This window comes from Tetrao urogallus (assembly GCF_951394365.1).
Source record: "Tetrao urogallus genome assembly, chromosome: 21".
NCBI lineage: Eukaryota > Metazoa > Chordata > Aves > Galliformes > Phasianidae > Tetrao > Tetrao urogallus.
Window position 1 is genome coordinate 3,382,240 of NC_136834.1, and position 21,795 is coordinate 3,404,034.

Sequence of the window (21,795 nt, forward strand, 5' to 3'; positions counted from 1 at the left end):
TCTTGAATGTTCTGGATTTTATTTTTATTTCCCTGTGGGAGTGGAATGGCTAATAGGTACGAAACACGAGCAGCCCTATCTAAGTATAAAACGCCTTGGGTGCATTTTCTCCCTCAAAACTCTGACTATGGCATTTCTTCTTCTCATTAAGCACCTTCTAATTGCAACCCTTGACCGGAACGCCAAGAGCTTTTCTATTACAGCACGGGTTTGATGTGATTTATTCCTCTTCACTGATATTTTTTGGTTGCACTTGCAGATTTTCCCAGTCAGAACTTTGCAGCCCTTGGCAGAAGTGTGGCATGGAGGGTTTCCCACAGTGCGGAGCGTTCAGGCGGAGCTGCTGCCGGTGGTAGCTGTGCATCCCAGCAGGGTGCGGGACTGGGTCCAGCAGGTGCCTGCAGGTTGCTCCGTGCCCCTCTGCTGCCCTCGCTGGTTTGGGTTAGTGAAACCTCAGCTTTTTTTTTTTTTTTTTTTTTAATTTTTTTTGGTGCAAGAAGAGCACTAACAGCATAGTTAAATGGCTCCATCGGGGCTTTAACTCTTGCCGCAGCGGTGTTCTTCTCGCCAGTCCGTGCTCAGCTCGGCTGCGGACAACCAGCCACCTCCTCAGCTGCGCAAAAAACCCATCGCCTCGCCCCCAGCTGCGCCCGCGTCCCCGTCGCGCCCGGCGGGGCTCCTCCCGCCCCTCCCCCGCCCTCACATGGCTTCTCCCGCGCCCCCCGCCCGCGCCGTTGGTTCGCTCCCTCCGCTTGGTAACGGCGCGCGGCGCGGGGGGGGGGAGCGGCCGCCATTTTAGGTGCCGCTCGCGGGGCGCCGCGCAGCAGCGAGGGCGGGCGGGAGGGGAGGGGAGGAGAGAAAAGCCGAGCGGAGCGGGGTAGCGCAGCGCTTCTCCTCCCTCCCCTTCCTCCTCCTCCTCCTCCTCGGGGCCGAGCGGAGCCCTCCGCCCGGCGCACGCAGAGCGGAGCCCGGACCAGCGGGGGCGCCGCAGCCTCCCCGCAGCCGGGGCTGCGCGCTGCCCCTCACCTCTCCGCGCTGCCATGCCGCTCCCCGCCCGCCGCCTGCTGCTGCTGGCCGCGCTGCTCTGCGGAGGAGCCGCGGCCGCTCGAGGTAAACAGAGCCGCTGGCGGGCGAGGCTGCGCCGCACCGCGGGGAAGGGGAGGGCGAAGGGTGCGGGCTGCGGGGCTGAGGGAGGCGGGGGGAGCGCAGTGTCCTTCGCGCCCTTCGCGTGGGACGAGCCCCGCTGGGGGGGGCCGCACCTGCGGCGCCGTGACGGAGGGGCGGCGGCGGGGTTCACCTGCGCGCCCGCAGCCCGGAGGTCGTTCGGTGCTGGCGGGCCGGGCCCTTACGTAACGCCGCCTCAGCAGCAGCCCGGGCTGAGATCGGCACTTGTTGCGGGGAAGGTGAAGCGGCGCGCCCGTCCCGTGCCGGGGTCGTGCCTTGCTGCGAGCATCGCTCGCTCTCTCTCTCTCTCAGAGCTTTTGGAAGGCGTCGGTTTGAAGCCGTGCCGGGGTTCTGGCTTGAGCCCCCGCGGAGCCCAACCTTGAGGCTTACGTAAAGCACGCTGCGCGGCGGTGGGCAATAGCGGCCGGCCCGAGGTCGTTGGCGGTGGCCTCGCGGCCATCGATCGGCGCGGCGAAGCGGAGCCGCAGATACGCATTGCAGGGCTGCGCGCCGCTCGCGCACCTGAAGGTTATCCCGGGACCGCCCGATCGTGTGGCGGAGCTGAGAGCCGGCGTTTGGTTTGAATGCAGATTAGGAGCGTGGCTGGCTTTAAAATGGCTTGCGAGTGGATGGAGGGGAAGTTCTTGGTGTTAAAGACAAGTCGCTAGGGATGCATCTTGCTGCAGTTTCCCCGCGGAGGATCGAGAAGCTGTTCCTGTAATGAAGGAGGCTGCCAGCTGTGTAAATGTGGCCATAATTAACCCGCACAACATCTCTTTAAGTACAGCCTGTTTATTCGCCGCTCTTCTTAGAGACAGATCGTTATTTATTTATTTATTTATTACCACCCCGTTGTGGAAACATGGCATTGCATTAATGGGCTTTGCCACCATTTGAAAAACCAAGCTCAGAAACTGCTCCGAAGAAATCTCGATGTACCTAAAGGTGAAGGATGAGTTAAGGGAGCAGTGCTGGGCATTGGCCCTTCTGCAGTTCACCCAGGGCTGCTCTGCGTGTCTTGTATTGTTAAACTCCATCACACAAACCTGAGTTACCCAATGAGCCCAGATTTGGCCCGGTGCACACCATTGCCTTCATTCTGTGATGTTTTGGTAGGTCTGTAAGAAGTGTTATGTGAAGCTCTGTCTAATGGCAACAGAACTCTGGAGAATACTTACGTGAGGGAGAGCTGCTAGGGCTTCTTGCTTTCGTTTCCCTGTTGTTAGGAGAAATGTTTGTTTGGAAGCATTTATAGTAAGCTTCCAGTTTTGTGCTGTATTGTCAGTTCCATTTCCTTCAAGCAGAGCTCCCTCTATTTATAATCTTAAAAGTCCTTGGAAATGAGAGAATTCAGATTTATTTTGCATGGTAGAAAGAGAGTTGTGCTTGGCCTGGTAACAAGCAGAAATGGAGTAGAAATACTGGATCAGAGTGGTGGGTTTCATTCTCGAGTCCTGTGTATTCCTGTGGGTAGAGCAAAGCGATGAAAACCATTTCCTTTTGTGATAAAGGAAAGGAACAGAAACAGCTTTTGGTGGATTGTGATCTTGCACAAAAGTTAGGTGTGAGCTTTAAGTGGTGTGAACCAATTTTAAAGCATATTTCTTTCTAGTTGATGTAAAACGTTTAATTCAGCTGAATTCATCTGGTAATTGATCTGGTAGACCCAAATATTTCAGTGTAGTTTGAAGCAGTAGTTAGCAGGACATTGAGGTATTTTCTATCAAAGTGGAGTAATTTATCAACAGAACTGAATAAGAATTGGCGTGGTGTGGCTGTGCAGAGGAGAAGGCAGTGCCTCTGATGTGTCTGCTTCTTCCATAGCTAGAGATCAGTTCGAGTATTATTCCTCTGTGCTGCTTGGACCCCATCTGCCTTACGGTCATTTAGGCAGAGTATTTATTAATCAAAGTAACAGTATCTCAAGGAAGCTTTGCTATGTTATGACTTTTTTTTTTTTTTCAGGAAGTTACTTGGTGCTATGAAAGTCTTAAATCCAAACCACAAACCACATTGTTGCTACCGCTGCTTTACTGCAGATGTTTCTTTGGCACGGTAACAGCCTGTGTAATGTGGGGCTGGTGGGGAGGTTTCCTTCTCCATTTTAGAGGGAGGGAAAGGTAAGAATACACAAAAGCATAATGAAGAGACAGCTGGGGAGGATGTTGGTTTTTTCCCCCCCTAAGCTTTTTTTAAGTCAAAAAAACACTGAGAAGAGGCAGAAGTAACCAATGCTAAACCTTCATATGATGCATGGTTCTTAGAAGGGCATGGCAGATAATCATCTGTTTGGATCAAGTAACGAGCAGGAAAATTCATCTGTTTCTTTGCTCATATTATGTATAAAACATAACTCTGCTATGGAAATTGGAATGGAGGAGATGTGGTGTTCTGAGCTAGCGTAATGTACTGCGTGTTTGGAATGCTGGTGTGCCAGTTGTCTTCTCCCAGATCGTTGGGCTGCAAGCTGTGCTGTCTGCCAAGTTATCAGGAAAATTTATCAATAGAAACCTGGCCAGACTCTTAGTTATGGCTTTGCTTTGAGATCTCCATGTTTTTGTAGACTTTAAACCACCTTTTTCAGATCACTGGAAAGATCCATCTGTCTATTTAGAGAAGGACAGAAGCTAGGCTCCAGGTCTTCTGTTTCTCATGGAAGTTAGCAGGCCTGACGTTAAACCCAGGCCAGGCCTCAGGACAGCATAATGTGATCACCTCATCCCAAAAAGATTGTTAGAATTCTGGTATTTGGGTTAAAACAGCCCTTTGTACTGTGGAGATGTAAATATCTAATAGCTCGGTGGCTTGTAGCTCTGAAGCTGTTTTGCAGGGTAGGAAAAAAGCTTAAGTAGTCATTGACTTTTCTGAACAAAAGCACTTACATAGTTTTTCTGACCCTTATCTCTCATTCTATTAAGTTGTATTCAGAGACGTCTGTATGAAATATTGTTTGTGATATTAAGGAGCATCCATCTTGTTGCATTATCATTATTGTCAAAGACAGAAGTGATATCTTGAAACACGAGTGAGTTCAGTAAGTGGGAAGCCTGGTCTTGCATCTTGTTTTGCACTCCTGGTTCCTTTGACTCATGCTGCTTGACTCCCATTGGCTTCGATAGGAACTAAACCTCCTTAGGAGCCTTAAGAATGGATTATTGGAAGCCTCAGTGCCTTGGAAGATCTGTCCTTCTGTCCTTTGTTTGGAGTATTAGGCCTCATCTCGCTCGCTTTGTATTCAGATTGAAAACAAGTTGCTGCTAAAAGGAGTGGACAAGTAGAGCCAGAAGTGCAGGCTGTACTGAGGTGATGTTTATTATTGGTAAATAAGATTACCTTTCAAGGAGTGAAGTTGGAAAATACGACCACAGAAAGTGCTTTCTGTTCCTGCACTGTAACTGGCAACATTTAAGAGAACATGGCATTAAAGTAACGGTTATGGTTAGAGGCTAATGTTTTCTGTTCTTAGAGCCCTTGGTTATGAATGTAGTGCTTGGAGGATTATTGTTAATTGTGTGGATTTCAGCCATAAGCACTGATAATTTATAAAGGTTAGTTACCTCATGCACCCAATGTGTGACAGTTCAGCCCCCAGAGCATAAATCACAAGGGCTCCTTGTAAGGAGCTGAGACAGAGATCTGGAATTGTGGGATGAATTCCCACCCCTTGCTTTTCCTTCAGCTGAGAATCTTAGAGGTTAATGTCAGTGAGTGCCCATCCCTGCCCTTTCCCAACCACAGTGCATCCCGCAGTTATAGCCTACAGCTTTTATGTCCCAGGAACAGAAATTGTAGTTTGTCTTTCAAACCCATGCTATAGATTTGTGGTTTAGCTGCACTCGTGTTCAGTTTTATCCCATTGTTTATATGTGACTGCGAGATGAGTTTTGGTAAAATTCTAGCTGTGATAAGACCTACTTAAAGAAAGAAATCTTTTCATTATCACTGATGTATTTCAAGTTGTTTATATGCAAGGTTAATCCTCATCCTTTTCTGATAGAAAATGGAGGCACAGCTGTGACTTGCAGGCTGGTGACACTAGGCAGGAACAGAACACACCGCAATCAGACCATGCTACACCCTTTAAACTTTGCTTTCAGGGTGGAGAAAGTATGTTTTCCTTTCTACATCCCTTTCTCCCTGGCAGAGCTGTTTTTTCCTCTGGTTACCTACTATACAACCCTGTTCTCTTACTGATGTTACTTGCAGTTTCATCAGAGCAGTACTGACTGATGCATATTCAAGGTAAGGCCTGTGGAGGTTTCATTGTCTCTGAAAGGCATGCTTGTATTCTCTTGCACCAGGAGGCAGGCAGTTGTGCAGAAGATGCTCAGTAATCAAGATTTTTGTCAGCCCTTCAGGGCAGGAATCAAGGACTGCTTACTCAGTTCACTGAGGGCAATTCATCTGAATTGACAGAATATCTTTCTCTTCTTATGCGCTTCTGGAATTTTCATGAAGTGAGCTGGATTTTAAAAGCAAATGTTTTAAGTTTATCCACTGTCACCAGATGATGAGAGTGGATGTAGATGTCGCTGTCTAACTCTAATAGTTATTACTGAGTTTGTTCAAACGTGTTTTATCAGTTAATTCACACAAATTTGTTTTGACATCATCTTGATCTGATTCTGAAGTTATATAGCATGCCTAAGCAGCACCATATACTTGAAATAATTATCCAGTAGAAAAAACAAGGACTGTCAGCTGCAGTTCTTTTTGGTTGAGGTGCCTCTAAATCTGCAGTTACGTAGATGCCAGATCCCACTTACGTCAAATGAGCTTTTGACCACTTATAAGGAGATAACTGAAGGCCTCTGAAGAGACTTGGAGAAGTACATTGAATATGTTTGCATTCAAATAGTAGAACTGAATTCATTTGGTTAGTTTAAGACAGGAACTTTTGCCTGAAATTTCCAGGCTAGCCCTGAACTCCATTGTCTTATCAACACATAAATTTGCGTTCGTTAATTATAAGCAGCAGGAGAAAATGCTGCTAATTGATCTGATGGATTGAGTTCTGTAGCATCAGCCAGCTGCTGGGGGAGCATCCTTCCTTTAAGAAACATCTCCTTTGTGAGAACAGCCAGGAGTTGTTGATATTAGTTGATAGTTGATATTGGTGGAAGTTGGTCTCTTTGGTATCATGAGAAACCGAGTGCATTCCCTTGGAGTGAATGGTATTTAAAAACACCAGGTTCAAGAATGGTATTCTTTCTCTTTCCTCCTCTAGCTTAACAGCAAATTATCTTCAGGTCTAAGTTGGCCGTGCTGCTCGTGCTCACCTTGCAGATGCAGGTTCTGCCTTTGTCTGGCAGCAATAAAAGCTCTAACGTGAGATGTGCTGCTCAATTTGCTGCTGGGGAAAAGGAGGTAGGCTGTCTGTTCTGAAAGAGATTTGGTCACTGACCGCTAAGTAGAAGGCAGCTTGCCGTGATGTGCCAGGAGGCTTCCTCCACTTGACTGCATTCAGTGCTGGTTGGGATTTACAGCAGATTCCAATGGAGGCACTCACAAATAGTGTGAATATTGTATTTCAAGGGAAGCAGCGTAGTTTATCCCACTTACATGGCAGGAGATTAACAGCTCAGGGCACTAAGTGTCAAGCTTGGAACAGACTGAGTGTTTCAGTTTGAGGTTAACAGTGTGGCTGTGGACAACTTTCTCTGCAGATTTCAGGAGTTTTGTAATGTTTTCAGAGGAAAAAAAAAAAGTGAGAGGGTAGTTGTCAGTCCAGCATTTAACACTGTTGAAGCCAACTGACTTCAGAATCGTTCTTGCTTCAATTCTGCAGTTGTTTCAAGAGAAGCATTAATGAATTACTCATAAGCTTGGCCTCATCTTTCAAATGCTAGCTTGAGAATTTCTTACACTGTGTGGTTGTGCTGGAGTCAGGAGATCACAAGTGCAGATAAGGGGCCTTTCCTGGATATTCAGCAATTAGTTCAGTGTGTGATTTAAAATCCTGTGATGTTTAGCCTTCATAAACACAGAGGGATTTAAGCTTTATGCTTTAAAATCCAGCGACGTTTTAGCCTTCCTAAACACAAAGGGGTTTAAGCTTTATGATTTGATTGTCTGCAGCACAATAAAATGACATGACTTTGCTTTTAACTGGGCCTGTTTGAAGGTTCACTAGGCTTTGCAGATGCTTAGCATACTCATCATAATTGTGTTCATATGTGGTTATGGTACTTTAAGCTTTTGTAGAACTCCCTATCCGACCGTAATGGGATTTATGGTCGCTTGCTAAATTAGGAGAAGTTTTGTCAAGGCTTTAAAAAATGTATATTATCTATCTTTAGAAGCATTAGAATGGAGATGCCTTTTTTTTTTTTTTTTTTTTTTTTTTTTTCCTGACAGAGATCTGTGCTGGTATTTTTGTGCTAGGTCTTGAGAAGGTGAAGATGAGCAGAAGAGAACTCAGTCATATGAGATGTTCAGCTAGGTAATAACAGCCAGAGCTACGCCAACAACAGAAATACACAGCTGCATCCTCGTCGTGTTTCTGACTGCCAGAGCTGTATGAGCAAAGCACTTTTGTTTTAGAGCAGGTTTGGATGAGGAGGTGTGCTTCAGTGAGAGACTTACACTGTAACAGACATGGGTGCCTTCCCACCCAGGGCAGAATGATGTGTTGGACCCTTTGAATGGGAAGAAGTTTGGTTTAAAACACCACGTTCCTTGGAGGGTGCTGCAGTGTGCTTCTGGGTGAGCTGACTTTGAGCTGGATGTGTGCTGTGCTGAATCTTGAAATCGTGCCCGTGTGAGCGCGTAGAGGCAATAAAGATAGTGCTGCCATATTGAGTAAAACCACAAGGCAGTAATTAAACACTCTTTGTGTTAAAGTAGTTCACTGCAAATTCTCTCTTGCTGCATCGTTGTGTATGAAGAGGTTTTACTCTCCATCAGTTTGTAGCTGCTAACCAGAAAAAGATGGCAGATGAAAGTGGATCGAGAGAACGTTATGGTTTCCTGCATGAGTTCCCTGCATCTATGTTTAATCATCTCAGCGTCCTTTTATCTCTCTTTCTTTAAATTTCTCAGGGTAAGTGCATGACAGGCATCTTGAATGCACTGCGGTGTCTAGGTTAGCATTGTGTCTCTGCCACTTTGACAGTCCACTTGTGTAATTCTGCAGGGTGAGGCAGCAGGGCTGAACTGCACAGCAGTGTACTTTCTGTCATGCAGACTTGGTTGTGATTGCACAGGCTCTTATTTTAGAGGTTGTAAGTATTGTATCTCATAAAGACCAAAATCTGGATGATATCAGTAATGACATGTTAGATGTTCTAACATACAAAAAACAAGGCTTTTCTTATCTATTCTCATCTGCTGATGCTGGCATGGTTTTGGCCTCCAAGTGAGTGTTTTCTAGAGCCTTCCAGAATTAGATCTGGGGGGAAATAGTATTAAGTCAGTAAGCAAGAAGAGTGCATGATAGCCTGAGAGGTTTTATGAAGTGACAAATACGCATTGCCCAAAACAGAACTGGTAGAACTGGTGCATGTGGGAACTCAGCATGAAGAGAACCAGACCAAAAAGAATATATTCAGATGTCAGGAGAAGGTAGTTGATAACCACATGCCCTGTTTCTATGCGCTGTATTTAGCAAGTGTTTTGTAAAGATAATTAATAACAAAGGCTTTCTCTCATGGGTTGTTGCATAGGAGCTGCGGACCTGGTAGGTAACGTATGATTTTGTCTCATATCTTTCACGATGTTCTGCAAAAACATTTTACAAGCTGATAAAGAAGGCTAACAGCAGAGGAAGACCTGTTGTCTTAAACACACTCTGGCCATTGCTTTACAGATTGTTGTGTGCAGATCTGAAGAATGCTTCTATAGGCAGCGCTTGGGAGGAGCTTCACTGTCTCCTCAAGCTAAATAGGTGATACAGCAGGTTGGGTGCTGCTCAGATTTCAGGGCATCCTTTAAGATATCAAAATGGGCCTGAGGTTATGGTCCCATGCAGATGTTTGCAATCTGCATTAATTGTATGCTAGATTAAAGAAAACTAAGGTGCAAGTCCTGCAAAAGCAGAGGGGCACGGATCATCTGCTTTGCACCTCTGCAGCACAGATATGGAAGTGCTGTAATTCCGCCTTGCCCTTTTCTGTAGCCTCTCCTGTAGTTTCCTTGCACTGACATAGCTCCACAGCTTCAGCAGAGTTCCTGCAGCTCTCCTTTTGATCTCTGTCTGCTCTCTTAGTAATAATAGTAATAAACACACACTCAAAAAAATGCTGAAACCATGCAAAGTGTTGACTATTAGTTCCTGTTCTCTGAAGAATAATCCACCAACCAGATGCCAAGTTTTCCAGGCTGGAGGGAAGCAGAGTTTCAGCAGCCCCCTGGTGTCTCCTGTTGGCCAGTCTTGTCTTGTCTGCTGCTGAATATGGCTTTTTCTGGTGTGATGTTTGGCACTGCTGAGAGCAGCTCCCCATCGCTGTTAAAAGGGTTTTGAATTGCACTTCAGGGCCATCTTAAATCCCAGCATATTTAAAAGGAACTAATTTAGATCTGAGTTACTTTTGGGAAGCCTACAGGGACTGTGGGCTCTTCTGAAGGTACCTGGCCAGGATTTTGTCTCAGATGTTTGAATTTAGTAAAATACTGCTTCAGATTCAGAAAACAGAAATGAAGGCAGTGTTATAAGGAGTTTGTTTTAGAAGTCCTTGGTTTCAAAAATGCTAACGTGGATTATTTTTTTCCCCCTTTCAGTTAACAAGCATAAGCCATGGATTGAAACGACGTATCATGGGATAATCACAGAAAATGACAACACAGTTCTCTTGGACCCCCCTTTAATAGCCCTGGACAAAGATGCACCTCTGCGTTTTGCAGGTAAATAAATTATCTAGTTTTATTTTTTAAGAAGTGGGAATGCTGTCTTGATGGCAAATACTGCGTATTTTCCCTAACAGCAGTGTCATGTTTGTAGCTTATAGATCCTAGGAAACACCCATGCATGGACCATGGTTTTATTTGATATTTACAGCCATATTCATATACCCAAGTGGAGAATAGTGCATATTGCAGATACTCTTTCAATTGCATGTGTGTTACTTTTTCTGAATTCCTTTGCATAGCATCTAACCTTTTCTTCAGTCCTCCAGATTCCACATTTCGCAGCATTGTTTGGAGTTGTGAAATGCACATTTCCTTCTCATTCCAAACAGTTTTGAGTTCTCCTAGAGCATTCGTCTTAATAGACTGAGAAGACATTAGTAGAATTAAGATTGCATTTCCTTTCTGCAGCATTTGAACTTTTTTGGAAGTTTCTGTTAAAATTCAGGCCTTCTGTGATAAGTTTGTGTAGCATTTTGGAATTTTAGAAAATGTGAAGAAGAGGAAAACCTCTTCTACTCAAAGAATCACTGATATTTCACAGCTTGGTCAGTGTCAGAGAGCAGAGGTGACACAAGAGAACATTATTCTCAGCACTTTTTTTTTTTTAATTTCAGAAATGTGGAGCTTGAGACTTATTTAATGATGTAATGTGTCTTATGGCTGAGGTTCCTTTAGCTATGAGACAGTGCTGGAAATCTGACCTCTGTTTAATTCTGGGAGGAATTGTGGAGGGAAGCTCGGCTCTTTTGAAGTTTTCCTAAATGGAAGCAGGTTCCTGCATCTGGGAAGAGCCTGAATGTTGTGTAAGTGGGTTTGAGCTCGTCTTGCTGCTCTGCGCAGTATCTTCAGTATCTTCTCTGGTAATGGAGTTTTTCACTGGTACTGGCTTAATACTGCCTGAGGAGATGTAGAAGTAAGCTGACTGTTCATAATCTTACAATCTCTTGTTAGATTAGTGGAGTAGAGTTGAAGAGGTCTTTTCTTGTAGGTGCTGTTCAGCTACATGAGCAGAGCATCTCTGGACTGAGATTTGCAGCTTGAATGATGCAGATGAAACATCATTCCTTTTGCTTTGTTTTTTTCTGATTCAGATCAGAGCACTGAAGCACAGATAGTGTTGTTTGCTTGAAAATGATGAATCCAGGTCTTCTATCTCCTGTATACCTCAGTGGTTTAGAGCTGTTTGGAGGCTTTCTTCTCCTCAAACAAAGCATATAGGAGATGATGCAAAAGCCATTTGCCAAACGTATGCTAACTTTTCACTTTTGACATAGGGCTGACAGCCAGCAGTTCTCTTACAAAATTCTGCTGTAGTGTTTGTTGTTTATTGGTGGGGTTTTTTTTTCTGGAATCTACCATGCAAGAATATTCATTAACTGGATTCATTGTTATGGAAAGGTGTTCCCATGGTTTGACAAAATATTAGAAAACCATGTTTGAGAAGCTCTATCCAGCATCTGCAGGTATTTAAGTTAATTGTAGTGGTCAACACAGGCTTAAACTCTATACTTGCAGATTAGTTGGTTAAATAAATGTTTTTTGTGTCTACCATGAAATGGAACAATACTTGAATCTGTCTTTGAGGAGCCAGATGTGGGAGTGGTGTTGAATCAGCATTACCAATTTTAGTTGGTGGTGTGGTAGCCATGTCCTAGGATGGAGAATAGTGTTGTTATTGTCCAGCAGCATCCATGTGGGTGTTTACGTGTGAGAAACCCATTAGGTTAGTGACAGCATGTTCTCACAGCAAAACAAAGCATTTTCAGGATTAAATGCCTATTTCAGCCCTAAGTAGTATATGGGTGTTGCAAATCAGATTTGTTCACGCTTCAGAAGGTTGGATATTTTAATTAACTGTGCCTCCTAATTGAGCTCTCAACCCTTCTGAACTGTCTGTAGCTTTAAAATATTTGAAATAATCTTTTGCTTCACTTTAAATTTGAGCATGTCAAAACATCTTGAAAACAGTTCATCAAATGCTCTGTAGTACATGAACTGTGGGGCAAGAAGGAGGAATATCTTATTGCTTCACTCTGCTGTGGGTAGGATCCTTACACCTAGGTATGCAAAAACACTGTTGTTTAGACATCTACTTCTAGAATAACTTGGTAAGCTCTTGCATCTGAAACAATACACTTGAAGGCAGAATTTGAATTTAGATGTGCTGGATCTGTGCAATTCACAGAGACCCTCTGGCATCAGTCTTTTGTATTTGTTATGGATCTGCTTGGGAAGATGATGACCTTTCTAGCTCTTCACTGAAACTTCTCTGTGTTACAAATTGAGTCATGCTGGAATTTGATCATAAAACAAAGGGCAACAACATTTTTTATTGTATGTTAACATAATTCGTGTCTAAAGTCAGTTGTATGTTAGAAACTCTTAGTATGGATTTTCCATTCACCGCGCAAAATGGAACTGACTTTGTATTGCATTTGAAGCAAGCTGTTGCATCTGAATGTCTTCACGTAGCTGAGTGTGTATTGCTGAGGGGCTTACTTACTAGCCAAAGGTTTGAAGTGTTTCCTTTGGGGAAGGAAAAGTTTCTTGAGTTGTTGGTGCATCTATCATAAGGTTCTGATTCCCCTGCCTTCCAAAACCTGCAGAAAAACACGGTTACAATACACAGTTTGCTCTTACTGTTCTGGGATGCAAGAATTATTTTTGTGGGGGTTAGGAGTTGGTAACTTAGAGCATGAATACGAATAGAGCTTTGAAAATGGTTTTGCAGAATCCGAATTTGCTCTTTTAAAATCAAATGAAATCCACCAAACCTTTTGTCTGCCTTTCCCTGGTGATGTGCAGTGCAGTGGGCTGGTGGGTGAGCACCACATTTCCATGCCGTGCTGCCAGCCCTTGTTTGGTTAGGGCAGGGAGCTGTGCTGACATCCTGTCTGCAGCAGGCCGGCGTGAATGCAGTGCTCAGCTGGATGGTGGCTGTAAGGAAACAATATGTGGAGAAGATAAATGCCACTGTGTAATCTGTGGATTTGATCTTGTCACATCCAAGGAGTAATTCACCAAACGCACATCAAATGCAGTGTGCAGCCATATCTGTGAAGTGAGATAGATAATTTTTCAACTGTAAGTACAGCTGAGTCAGAACACTGTGAAAGTTCTATCCCACTGACATGGCGTTCAGCTGAACAGTTCCCAACGTATCAAATAAAAATCCAATTACAGGACTATCTTTATTCTTTTTACGAATGAGGAGAGAGAGAGAAATTCATTTCAGCAGTGAATCTCAACTTCAGGGTGAAACCAGAACAAGTGACGTGTGTATGTGACATAGCATGGAACCTTAGGGAGCACATTTGCCACCAAATACCTTGCATGGGACTGAGCTTGTTCAATGGAAAAAAAAATCACTGCAAAAAATTCTATGATCATAAAAAATCTTCACCTCTACCACATAAATATATGCATTTCATAACTGAGATGAAAAGAAATATCATCCATGTATGGGAGTATTCATCTGTAAGTTGTCTTATTTGTCTTGAAACAGTTCTAAATCAGTGTGTGACATTTTGGAGAAAAGAGATGGGAGCTGTGCATTTGCTTCTTTAGTGCACTTTTACCATAGGTAACCCTGTAGTTGTTAGGCACTGTAACTTGTACAGTTTGAAGTACTTTGCCCATGTAGTAATAAAAGGGATTTTTGTTAATCTCATTAGCATGAAGTAGAAAATACAATTATGTTGGGTCAATTGTTGTTCTGGGAAATACCTGGAAGGCATTGATCTCTAGTACACCTTGAACAAAAGCTTTGTGCCCTAAAAAGCACCTGGAGACACATGGATATTAACTGAAAAGCTTATTTATGTCTTTGCTTGGAAGCCTGGATGCCTGAATGTCTTAACAGCCAAAACTGGAGTTGGTGCCTGAGCTGAAGGCCGCTACAGGTTGTTATGAAGTGACCAGTAGTTAACCAGCCTCCCTTTGTCCCAGATGGGTAACTGCTACATTAACACGCTTCTCCCTCTTCCTCCCATACCAGGCTTTCTGCTTTCGTGTTCCCTTCATATATTTTTTCAGTAACCTTCATGTTTCACACCCAATGTGAGCTTCTCGAGGTTAGAAGTCCTGGAATGCACAGGAGATTTCTTGCAGGTAGATTGGCAGTTATCATTAACCAGTGGTGCCAGCCACACATTGAAGCAGCGTAAGATGTTCATGAATGACCCTATTGCCATATTAAAATCCAGGGTTGTATTTATATCCTATGTAGAAATAGACAAAACTAAACTGTGAGGATGTCTCAGAGAGGCACTATATGTGTGCATTAAAATAAAGAGCTGATTATAAATCCAGGGGTTACCTGATGTGGACTTCAGGGAGGGCTTAACGAGAGCTGCTTCAGAAACTGGCTCCTTTGGAAAAGAAGGGCTACCAATCAGGATTCATTGTATTTTTTCTTAATGGTATTTTTGCTAGAAAGTTGCCTTTCAAGAAAAAACACTTCTGTGCAGTTCTAGTGCTCCATCTCTTTCTGAGGACGCTCTGGGACAGAGAAGTGGAAAACTGCAAGTTGTTGGAAAGATGTGAGAATTAAAAGGACCTTTGCCCAAGGTGATTTTATGGGTACCAATTTGCTGTGCTATATTGCAATTCAGGTAGTCAGGAAAAAAATAATTAGTATGTTAGATGATCTGTAAAAGGTGGTAGTATGGGGTTTGAACAAAATCATAACTGACGATGGAGTGAAGAACGTGGTTAATTATATCTTCATTAAAATTGTGAAGCCCTTCAAGGGGCCTCGTGCAGTCATCTTACAGCAGTCAAATGGTAGAAAGTGTTGGTTGGTTGTTGAACCTGGAAAAGAAATGCACTGCTAAGAAAATGTACAAACTCCTCCTACTTGCCCAAATGTCTTCAGTGAAAGCTTTTACCGTCATTAGGGTCAAACTTGAGTGTGTCCATGTTTAATTCAGCACTATTGCAGCTCCTTCACGTTGAGTTCATGCAGTACTTAAACTTTGCAAATGCTGCAGCCTGTACTGATAAAATATGGTTTGGAAGCACAAACATCCAATGACTGTTTATTCTTATTTTTTAATTACTGGAGATCAAAACAGGAATACGAAGTGGTTTTACTTTCAGCGACATGGAGGTTTCAGTAGAATAGCTAAAAGTTTGTTTAAAGTATCGACCCTGTCTTTAAATAGAAGAGTAGTGATCAATTTTGATGGAAATTCAACTTTATGGATAATTTCTCAACGTGAAATTTGGAACCTTTCTTGTTAGCAGCTGAGTTCTTTAAAAAACAAGAAGCTTGTAGATAAGCCTGCAATTTAAACCTCTAACTTGAGAATTCTATGAATGATAATCTGGAGATAAAAGGTTAAATCATATTTAACAGAACTAAAACTTTAAAATGGTAACAGTTACAACAAATCACCACTGCAATTGTAAAAGACTTTTTTTTTTTCCAAAGTTTTTCTGTGTAATGTGTGCATCTTTGCCTTTTCCTTATTTGTTCCCTTTTCAGCCTCTCCTGTATTACTGACTTGGGTTTATCTTTTCTCCCTTTAGAGAGTTTTGAGGTGACAGTCACCAAAGAAGGTGATAAAGGGTTCTTTCTATCCCTTTTATGAATATTAACCCACTAACTTTGGTTATGAAATGGGGAATCAGCACTTAAACAGAAGATCCTGTCATGCTCTTTGTCCCATTTATTCTCCCAGTTCTTTTCTATTTTAAAATATATCGATAAAAATTGTTATGTAACCAAACCCTCGGTTAGAAATATCTGTACATCAGACATCCATTTGAACCATTGGGGTACATTATGTGGGCACTGATGATTTGGGAAAATGAACATTTTCTGATGTTTTCACTGATAAGTTTACTTTCTTTGGACATTGTTTTTTCATATGCTTGGTAAAATATATTGCTGCCAAAGCATTATTACCACCTTGTATGCAGTATGCTTCTTCTAGTATGTATTTCAGTAGCTTAAAATCTGAATTGAGTGCATTTTTAAAATGATTGTAGGTGTCTCTATGGTAGGAATGTCTTCTTGGTACTGTGATACCACTGCAGTTATAATAAACTAGTATTTTATGTTGGTATAAGAGAATCCCTTTTGTAACAAGTTATACAGGTAAAAACACAGCACAGCTGATCAAAGGTTGAGTGGATTTGTCAGTGCAGCTGGATCAGCAAGGGCTCAGTCCTCATTACCTGCTGACAGATTGACCCATCTGCGCCAGCAAGGTGACTTGTAACGTAATCTCAAGCTCAGACATGTTTTAGAATGATGGACAAGGAGCTTCACTTCAAGTGCATTAGGATGAAGAGATTGAATGGAAAGGAAAGCCTACCGAATTGTCCCTTGTGAGAGCTTTCTCGATTAAGAAGTTTGGTCTGTTAGTAGATAGCTGTTGAAATGGATGCCTGAGAAGTTGGTATTTCTACCTTTCTCATTCAGTAGTTTATTTTGATTCCCTAATTTTAGTCAGGTACATTGCACAGGAAGACTTTGTTCATTGATCTGTTGACAGAATTTCTGTAATTAAGGTGCTGAACCTGTCCTTGAAGCTTTCTCATCCCTTGACTTGTAACTGTGCATTTTAACCTTTTGCTCTGGTCAAAATAAACAAGCTGCCCAGCTATTCCCAGTAGCTTGGCATAGAAGAGATTACAAGTGGCCTTGGCTGTGTGCTCTCATAAGTTCTACTCTTACCCTAGAGCTATCTCAAGTACTCCTGTGAAATGCCTGTCTACATTTCTCTTTTTCTCTTTTGTACTCCTGCATGAATGGATGCAAGTAAACGAGTTGCTTGGAAGGCAGACATATGCTTCTTTTTACTAAAGTTTCCCAGAAATCACCCATTTTAAAGCACAGTGCTCTTGCTTTGTCCACAGACCCTCACAAACCCTTGGCTGCAAACTATTTGGTCATTCATTTAAAAAAAGAAAAAAAGCGTAGTGGTTTTGACCAGTTCTAACCTCTGTTGCTTTGAATCTGTAGGTGAGATTTGTGGATTTAAAATTCATGGGCAAAATGTCCCCTTTGAAGCAGTGGTAGTGGATAAATCCACTGGTGAGGGAATAATACGCTCCAAAGAAAAACTCGACTGTGAACTGCAGAAGGACTACACGTTCACCATACAGGCGTATGACTGTGGGAAGGGACCAGATGGAGCAAATGCAAAAAAATCCCACAAGTAAGTGAATCTGTGGTTGGCTGAGGGGAAGTTTGGTTTCAACTGGTCTCCTGTTCCCGGTGATTTATGTCCTGTGCGTTCGGAGTAATGCAAACCAAGTGTTCGTAGTGGAAGACTTTCATATTATGGCAATAGAAATAGTAGCAAAATGGAAATGAACTGTTTTGATATCTCTGACTGTATTCTCAATGATACTGCCTTACCCTCCACATCTCTGAAGGCTCTTCAGAGCTCTTGAAATATTTAATATCTGACTTGAGTTGATATAAAGACTCCACATGGGATACCAGCTATGGACATTGTTTCAGAATTCAGTTTTTAAGACAACAAATCTCGTTCAATAAGCCATGACAAAGTGGAAGAGAATACATACTGCTATTGTTTCCAGCTGGCCTCACCCTAAAAAGCAAGATCAATAGCATAAGGTTCTTCTCTGCCTAGATTAAAGGATGGGAACAAAGCAATCTTCATCCAAAGAATAAACCACAATTTAATTGCTCTCTAGAAATTGACTTGCAAGTAACTGTATAACAACACCCTGGTGTCAACATCTGCCAGGCATGTGGAAGATTACTGTCAGTGCAAAGCAAGGAGGACACAAACAGGATGAGGGCTGGTTTACCAGCAGTCATCTTGCTGACAAATACAGTTGTTATTCTATAGCTGTATAGATAAAGCTACTTCAAATACACAGCAGAAAGTTATCTTGTTAAGGGTTATACTGGTGGAAAATAGGTATTCCTGTTGAATTCCTATTTGACTCCATTTTACTTTTGAAGAAAGATCTGAAACAAAAAGATGGCAGTTATCATTTTGTTTAGTTGGCTGGAATTGCTCACTTCAGTGTTGTAGTACAGTTCCTTCTCACTGTACAGCTGGAATGTATTTTTGTGCCTGTGCATAGGTTGGTTGAGATGTAAACTTCCATCTTGATAGATCCAGAACAATGTGTATAAATCTAAAATACGAGTTTTATCAAAATATATAGGCTAGAGAAAAGGTAACAAAAGTAGAATTGGGAAAGTTCCTAATAAAAAGGCAGCCATTCAATCTCTTTGGTATATATTCAGAAATACCTTATCTTAGGCATCTCATGTAAGTGCATGAATGATAAATAAATAGTTGAACTGTCTGGCACACAAGTGGCCAATCTTCTGCCTTTCTGAGCAGGTAAAACACAGCTTCCTTGGTAGAGATGTGATGTGCGTGGTTGCCAGGTGATGCAGTGTTATGGCTGTGCAGATTTCTCTCTGCAGTGAGCTAAGACAGCTGAGGTTGGTGAAGCTGTCATCACAGCGTTGCTCTGTGATCCAGGACTGTGTTCTGCAGTTTTTCTTTTGCCATGGAAGAATAATGGGTTCCTAAAACCTGTACCTGTAAACCACTGTTGCTGTTTCCTGCCTTGTGGCTGCTCCTTTAGTCAGGAATACAAGCAGTGTTTGCTACAGAAAGCCTTCTGTTGGTGCAATTGTTGGGTATACAGGATAAAAGAAAACCTTAAAGATACTTTTTTAACATAAGCATTTTAAGTCTTTTGCTTTTACACAAGGACTGTGAGATTGGGCTCTTTATTTACATTTCAGATACTTGTCACTCTTCACCTTTTCTTGACCCAACCTGGTTAGGTTTATTTAGCTTGCTGTATATGTGTTACAGTGCATCTCGCTACTGCAGTTTTTTTTCATTTAAATTGTCTCATCTATCAGTCCTATATCCAGGGAATAAATCAGTTTTCACTGACATGAGCACCCAGTGCCTCATTATGAAAAGAAAGCTAATCAAAGGCACTTGACTGAGCTCTTAGTCTAAGACTAGTCATGTCTGTCATTTTTACTCACATGAAATAGAAATTAGGTGTTTATATCACATACTCTGACAGCAGAAGAGAGCTGAAAGAATTGTACTGCTATCAGAACTAAATGCCTGTTTTGTCACAGCTGCACTTTGTTATATTTCTGGAAAGTGGCAGCAGCTTAGCAGTTGCAATATTGGTTATCTAATTTTAAACAGCAATAGTAAACAACAACTTGGAACTAAACAGAATGACATAGCAACACATGGGGAAAATAGTCACTGCTTTTCCAGTTAGATTTTTAGTCTTGTTAGTAATTGGTGACATCCCTCAGGGAGCTTAAATTTTAGAGTAGTTTCATCTGTAAATGAGAGTTCTTTCAGACTCCACACAACAATGGGAGATCTGCACTGTAAAGAAAACTGACTTTGGTGTTTTGTTTCCAGAGCAACAGTACACATTCAGGTGAATGATGTTAATGAGTATTCTCCAGTGTTCAAAGAGAAATCGTACAAGGCAACAGTTATTGAAGGGAAGAGGTATGATAACATCCTGAAAGTGGAAGCAGTGGATGCAGATTGCTCACCTCAGTTCAGCCAGATCTGCAACTATGAAATTGTAACTCCGGATGTTCCTTTTGCTATTGACAAAGATGGTAAGAATGTGATGCAAGACAGAGGGGGAATTACTGTCATTCACTGCCTTAGGCAGAGGGCTTCAAATTGATCAGCACAAAACTGCAGCAACCCTGCTTTAACCCTTTCCTATGATGCAGTTAAATGGACATGTTTATAATAAAAAGTGAGATGTCTTTCAGTGCATAGTATAGTCACTGTCTACTGATGAAAGGAGCAGGTAGTTTGCACCTTTTGTTTCCTATAAAATACTTTTCAAAACAAACAAAGAGAGCTGTATTACGTTTTAAACCAGCTCTTAGTAAGCTTTTTTTTTTTTTTTTTTTTTTGGCTGTAATTTTCTTTTGCTAAACAGCTTTCAAAAATAGGAGTCTGTTAGCATGCTTTTTCCATGTGAGATGCTTATTTGTGGCTCTGAAGTTTACAGTGTTGTGGGTATTGGGTTTGAAGTGTAGTGTTTTGTTTAGGTCATTTCCATTCAGTCTGTGATCTGTGGACTATTTCCAGGGGTCCAAGGAGCCTGACTAAGCAAAGCAAGACAGTTTTTATTGGGCTTTAGTTTGAATTTTTGGGGGTATTCACATTTCTAAAGCTTTGCAGATGAAACAGATAATCTGATAAAGTTTATTTACCAGTTTCCACTTGTGAATAGTTTGTTTTGGAGTAATACAATATTATGAATTATTATACATATATACATGTATTATATAATGCAGTGTAATATACTGTGATGAGCCTGATCAGTATATACTTGTTGTTCTGTGTATTTGTACTTATCTTCTGGATGTGTGTAATTTTAAAATATCTGGACCTTATGCCTAGCATTGAAAGCACAGGTAGTGAAAGTCTAATTCATTTGTCTGTTTGGCTTCTAAAGTCTTGTTACCAGTCTGAAGTACACAGATGGTACCTGTATGGATTTAACACAGCAGTGACCCTGAAATATTCATTTCTGGAATATCACTTTTTTTTTTTGCCAGGTTATATAAAAAACACAGAAAAGTTGAGCTATGGCAAAGAGCATCAGTATAAACTGACAGTAACTGCGTATGACTGTGGGAAGAAGAGAGCTGCTGAGGATGTATTGGTTAAAATTAGCATTAAGCCTACATGCAAGCCTGGCTGGCAAGGTTAGTTTGAGCTCCTTCCTATCTGCTTTGCCAGTGCCTTCAGTTAAACAGGAGGTGGGTTTTTTTAATGTTGTTTCTTTGAATATTTATACAGGTTGGAGCAAAAGAATAGAATATGAGCCTGGTACTGGTTCTTTAGCACTCTTCCCAAGTATGCGTTTGGAGACATGTGATGAACCAATAACCTCGATTCAGGCAACAGTTGAACTAGAAACCAATCATATTGGGAAAGGCTGCGATAGAGACACCTATTCTGAGAAATCCATTCACAGACTCTGTGGTAAGAATGCTTCTGTTACGATTAAGTGCTTATTATAGGCTGAACATTATGTTAAAAGGCGTGCAGTCTTATTAGTCGGTGATCTGAGAGGGGATGCTTGGCTTCAGCGTGGTGTTCTTATGCAGACCTCTTCAGCTGGGTGGATATTAATCTTACAGTTACCATAGTGACAAGAAAAAGGCATTATTTTCATGGGTGTGAGGGACAAATGATATTAGTGTAATGGTTCCTGAGATAAAGGCAAAGTAAAGTTCTGCATTTTCAGTGAGATCAGTAAGCTACCCAGAAATTAAGCATATGGAAGACACTGTAATATTAGATATGTCTAATGTTAGTGCCATGTTATTCAATAGGAGAATTGCCTGATATGTGATGGTAATGCATAATACTGACAGTTGGCACTGCAAAACTAGTGCTCATTAGAAGCTGTTTGATATGAAGCTAGCTGTGATCTTTCTAGTCACTACCTTGTTTTCATGTGAGCATTTTTACTGCAGGTGCTGCTTCTGGCACAGCTGAACTGCTTCCTTCTCCAAGTAGTGCTGCAAACTGGACGATAGGACTTCCTACTGATAATGGTCACGACAGCGACCAAGTCTTTGAGTTTAATGGCACACAGGCTGTGAAGATTCCAGATGGTGTTGTCACAGTCAATCTGAAAGAACCCTTCATGATTTCAGTGTGGATGAGGCATGGGCCTGGAACCAAAGAGAAAGAGACAATTCTTTGCAATTCAGACAAGACAGGTTTGTCAGTACATCAAGTATGAACAGTCTAA

General features: G+C 42.0%; 1 protein-coding gene across 1 annotated transcript in view; it reads left to right on the top strand.

Moving 5' to 3' along the window:
* Nucleotides 1-789: 789 nt before the first annotated feature.
* CLSTN1 (calsyntenin 1) overlaps nt 790-21,795 on the top strand; it is a gene marked incomplete at its 3' end in the record, with an annotated part of 32,630 nt that continues 11,624 nt past the window's right edge. The window contains exons 1-8 of the mRNA XM_079545365.1: nt 790-1,110; nt 9,883-10,005; nt 15,544-15,573; nt 16,985-17,180; nt 19,419-19,627; nt 20,588-20,737; nt 20,832-21,017; nt 21,515-21,763. Of these exons, the coding sequence (XP_079401491.1) occupies nt 1,041-1,110; nt 9,883-10,005; nt 15,544-15,573; nt 16,985-17,180; nt 19,419-19,627; nt 20,588-20,737; nt 20,832-21,017; nt 21,515-21,763 (1,213 nt within the window). The 5' untranslated portion in view covers nt 790-1,040. The remainder of the gene's footprint in view (nt 1,111-9,882; nt 10,006-15,543; nt 15,574-16,984; nt 17,181-19,418; nt 19,628-20,587; nt 20,738-20,831; nt 21,018-21,514; nt 21,764-21,795) is intronic.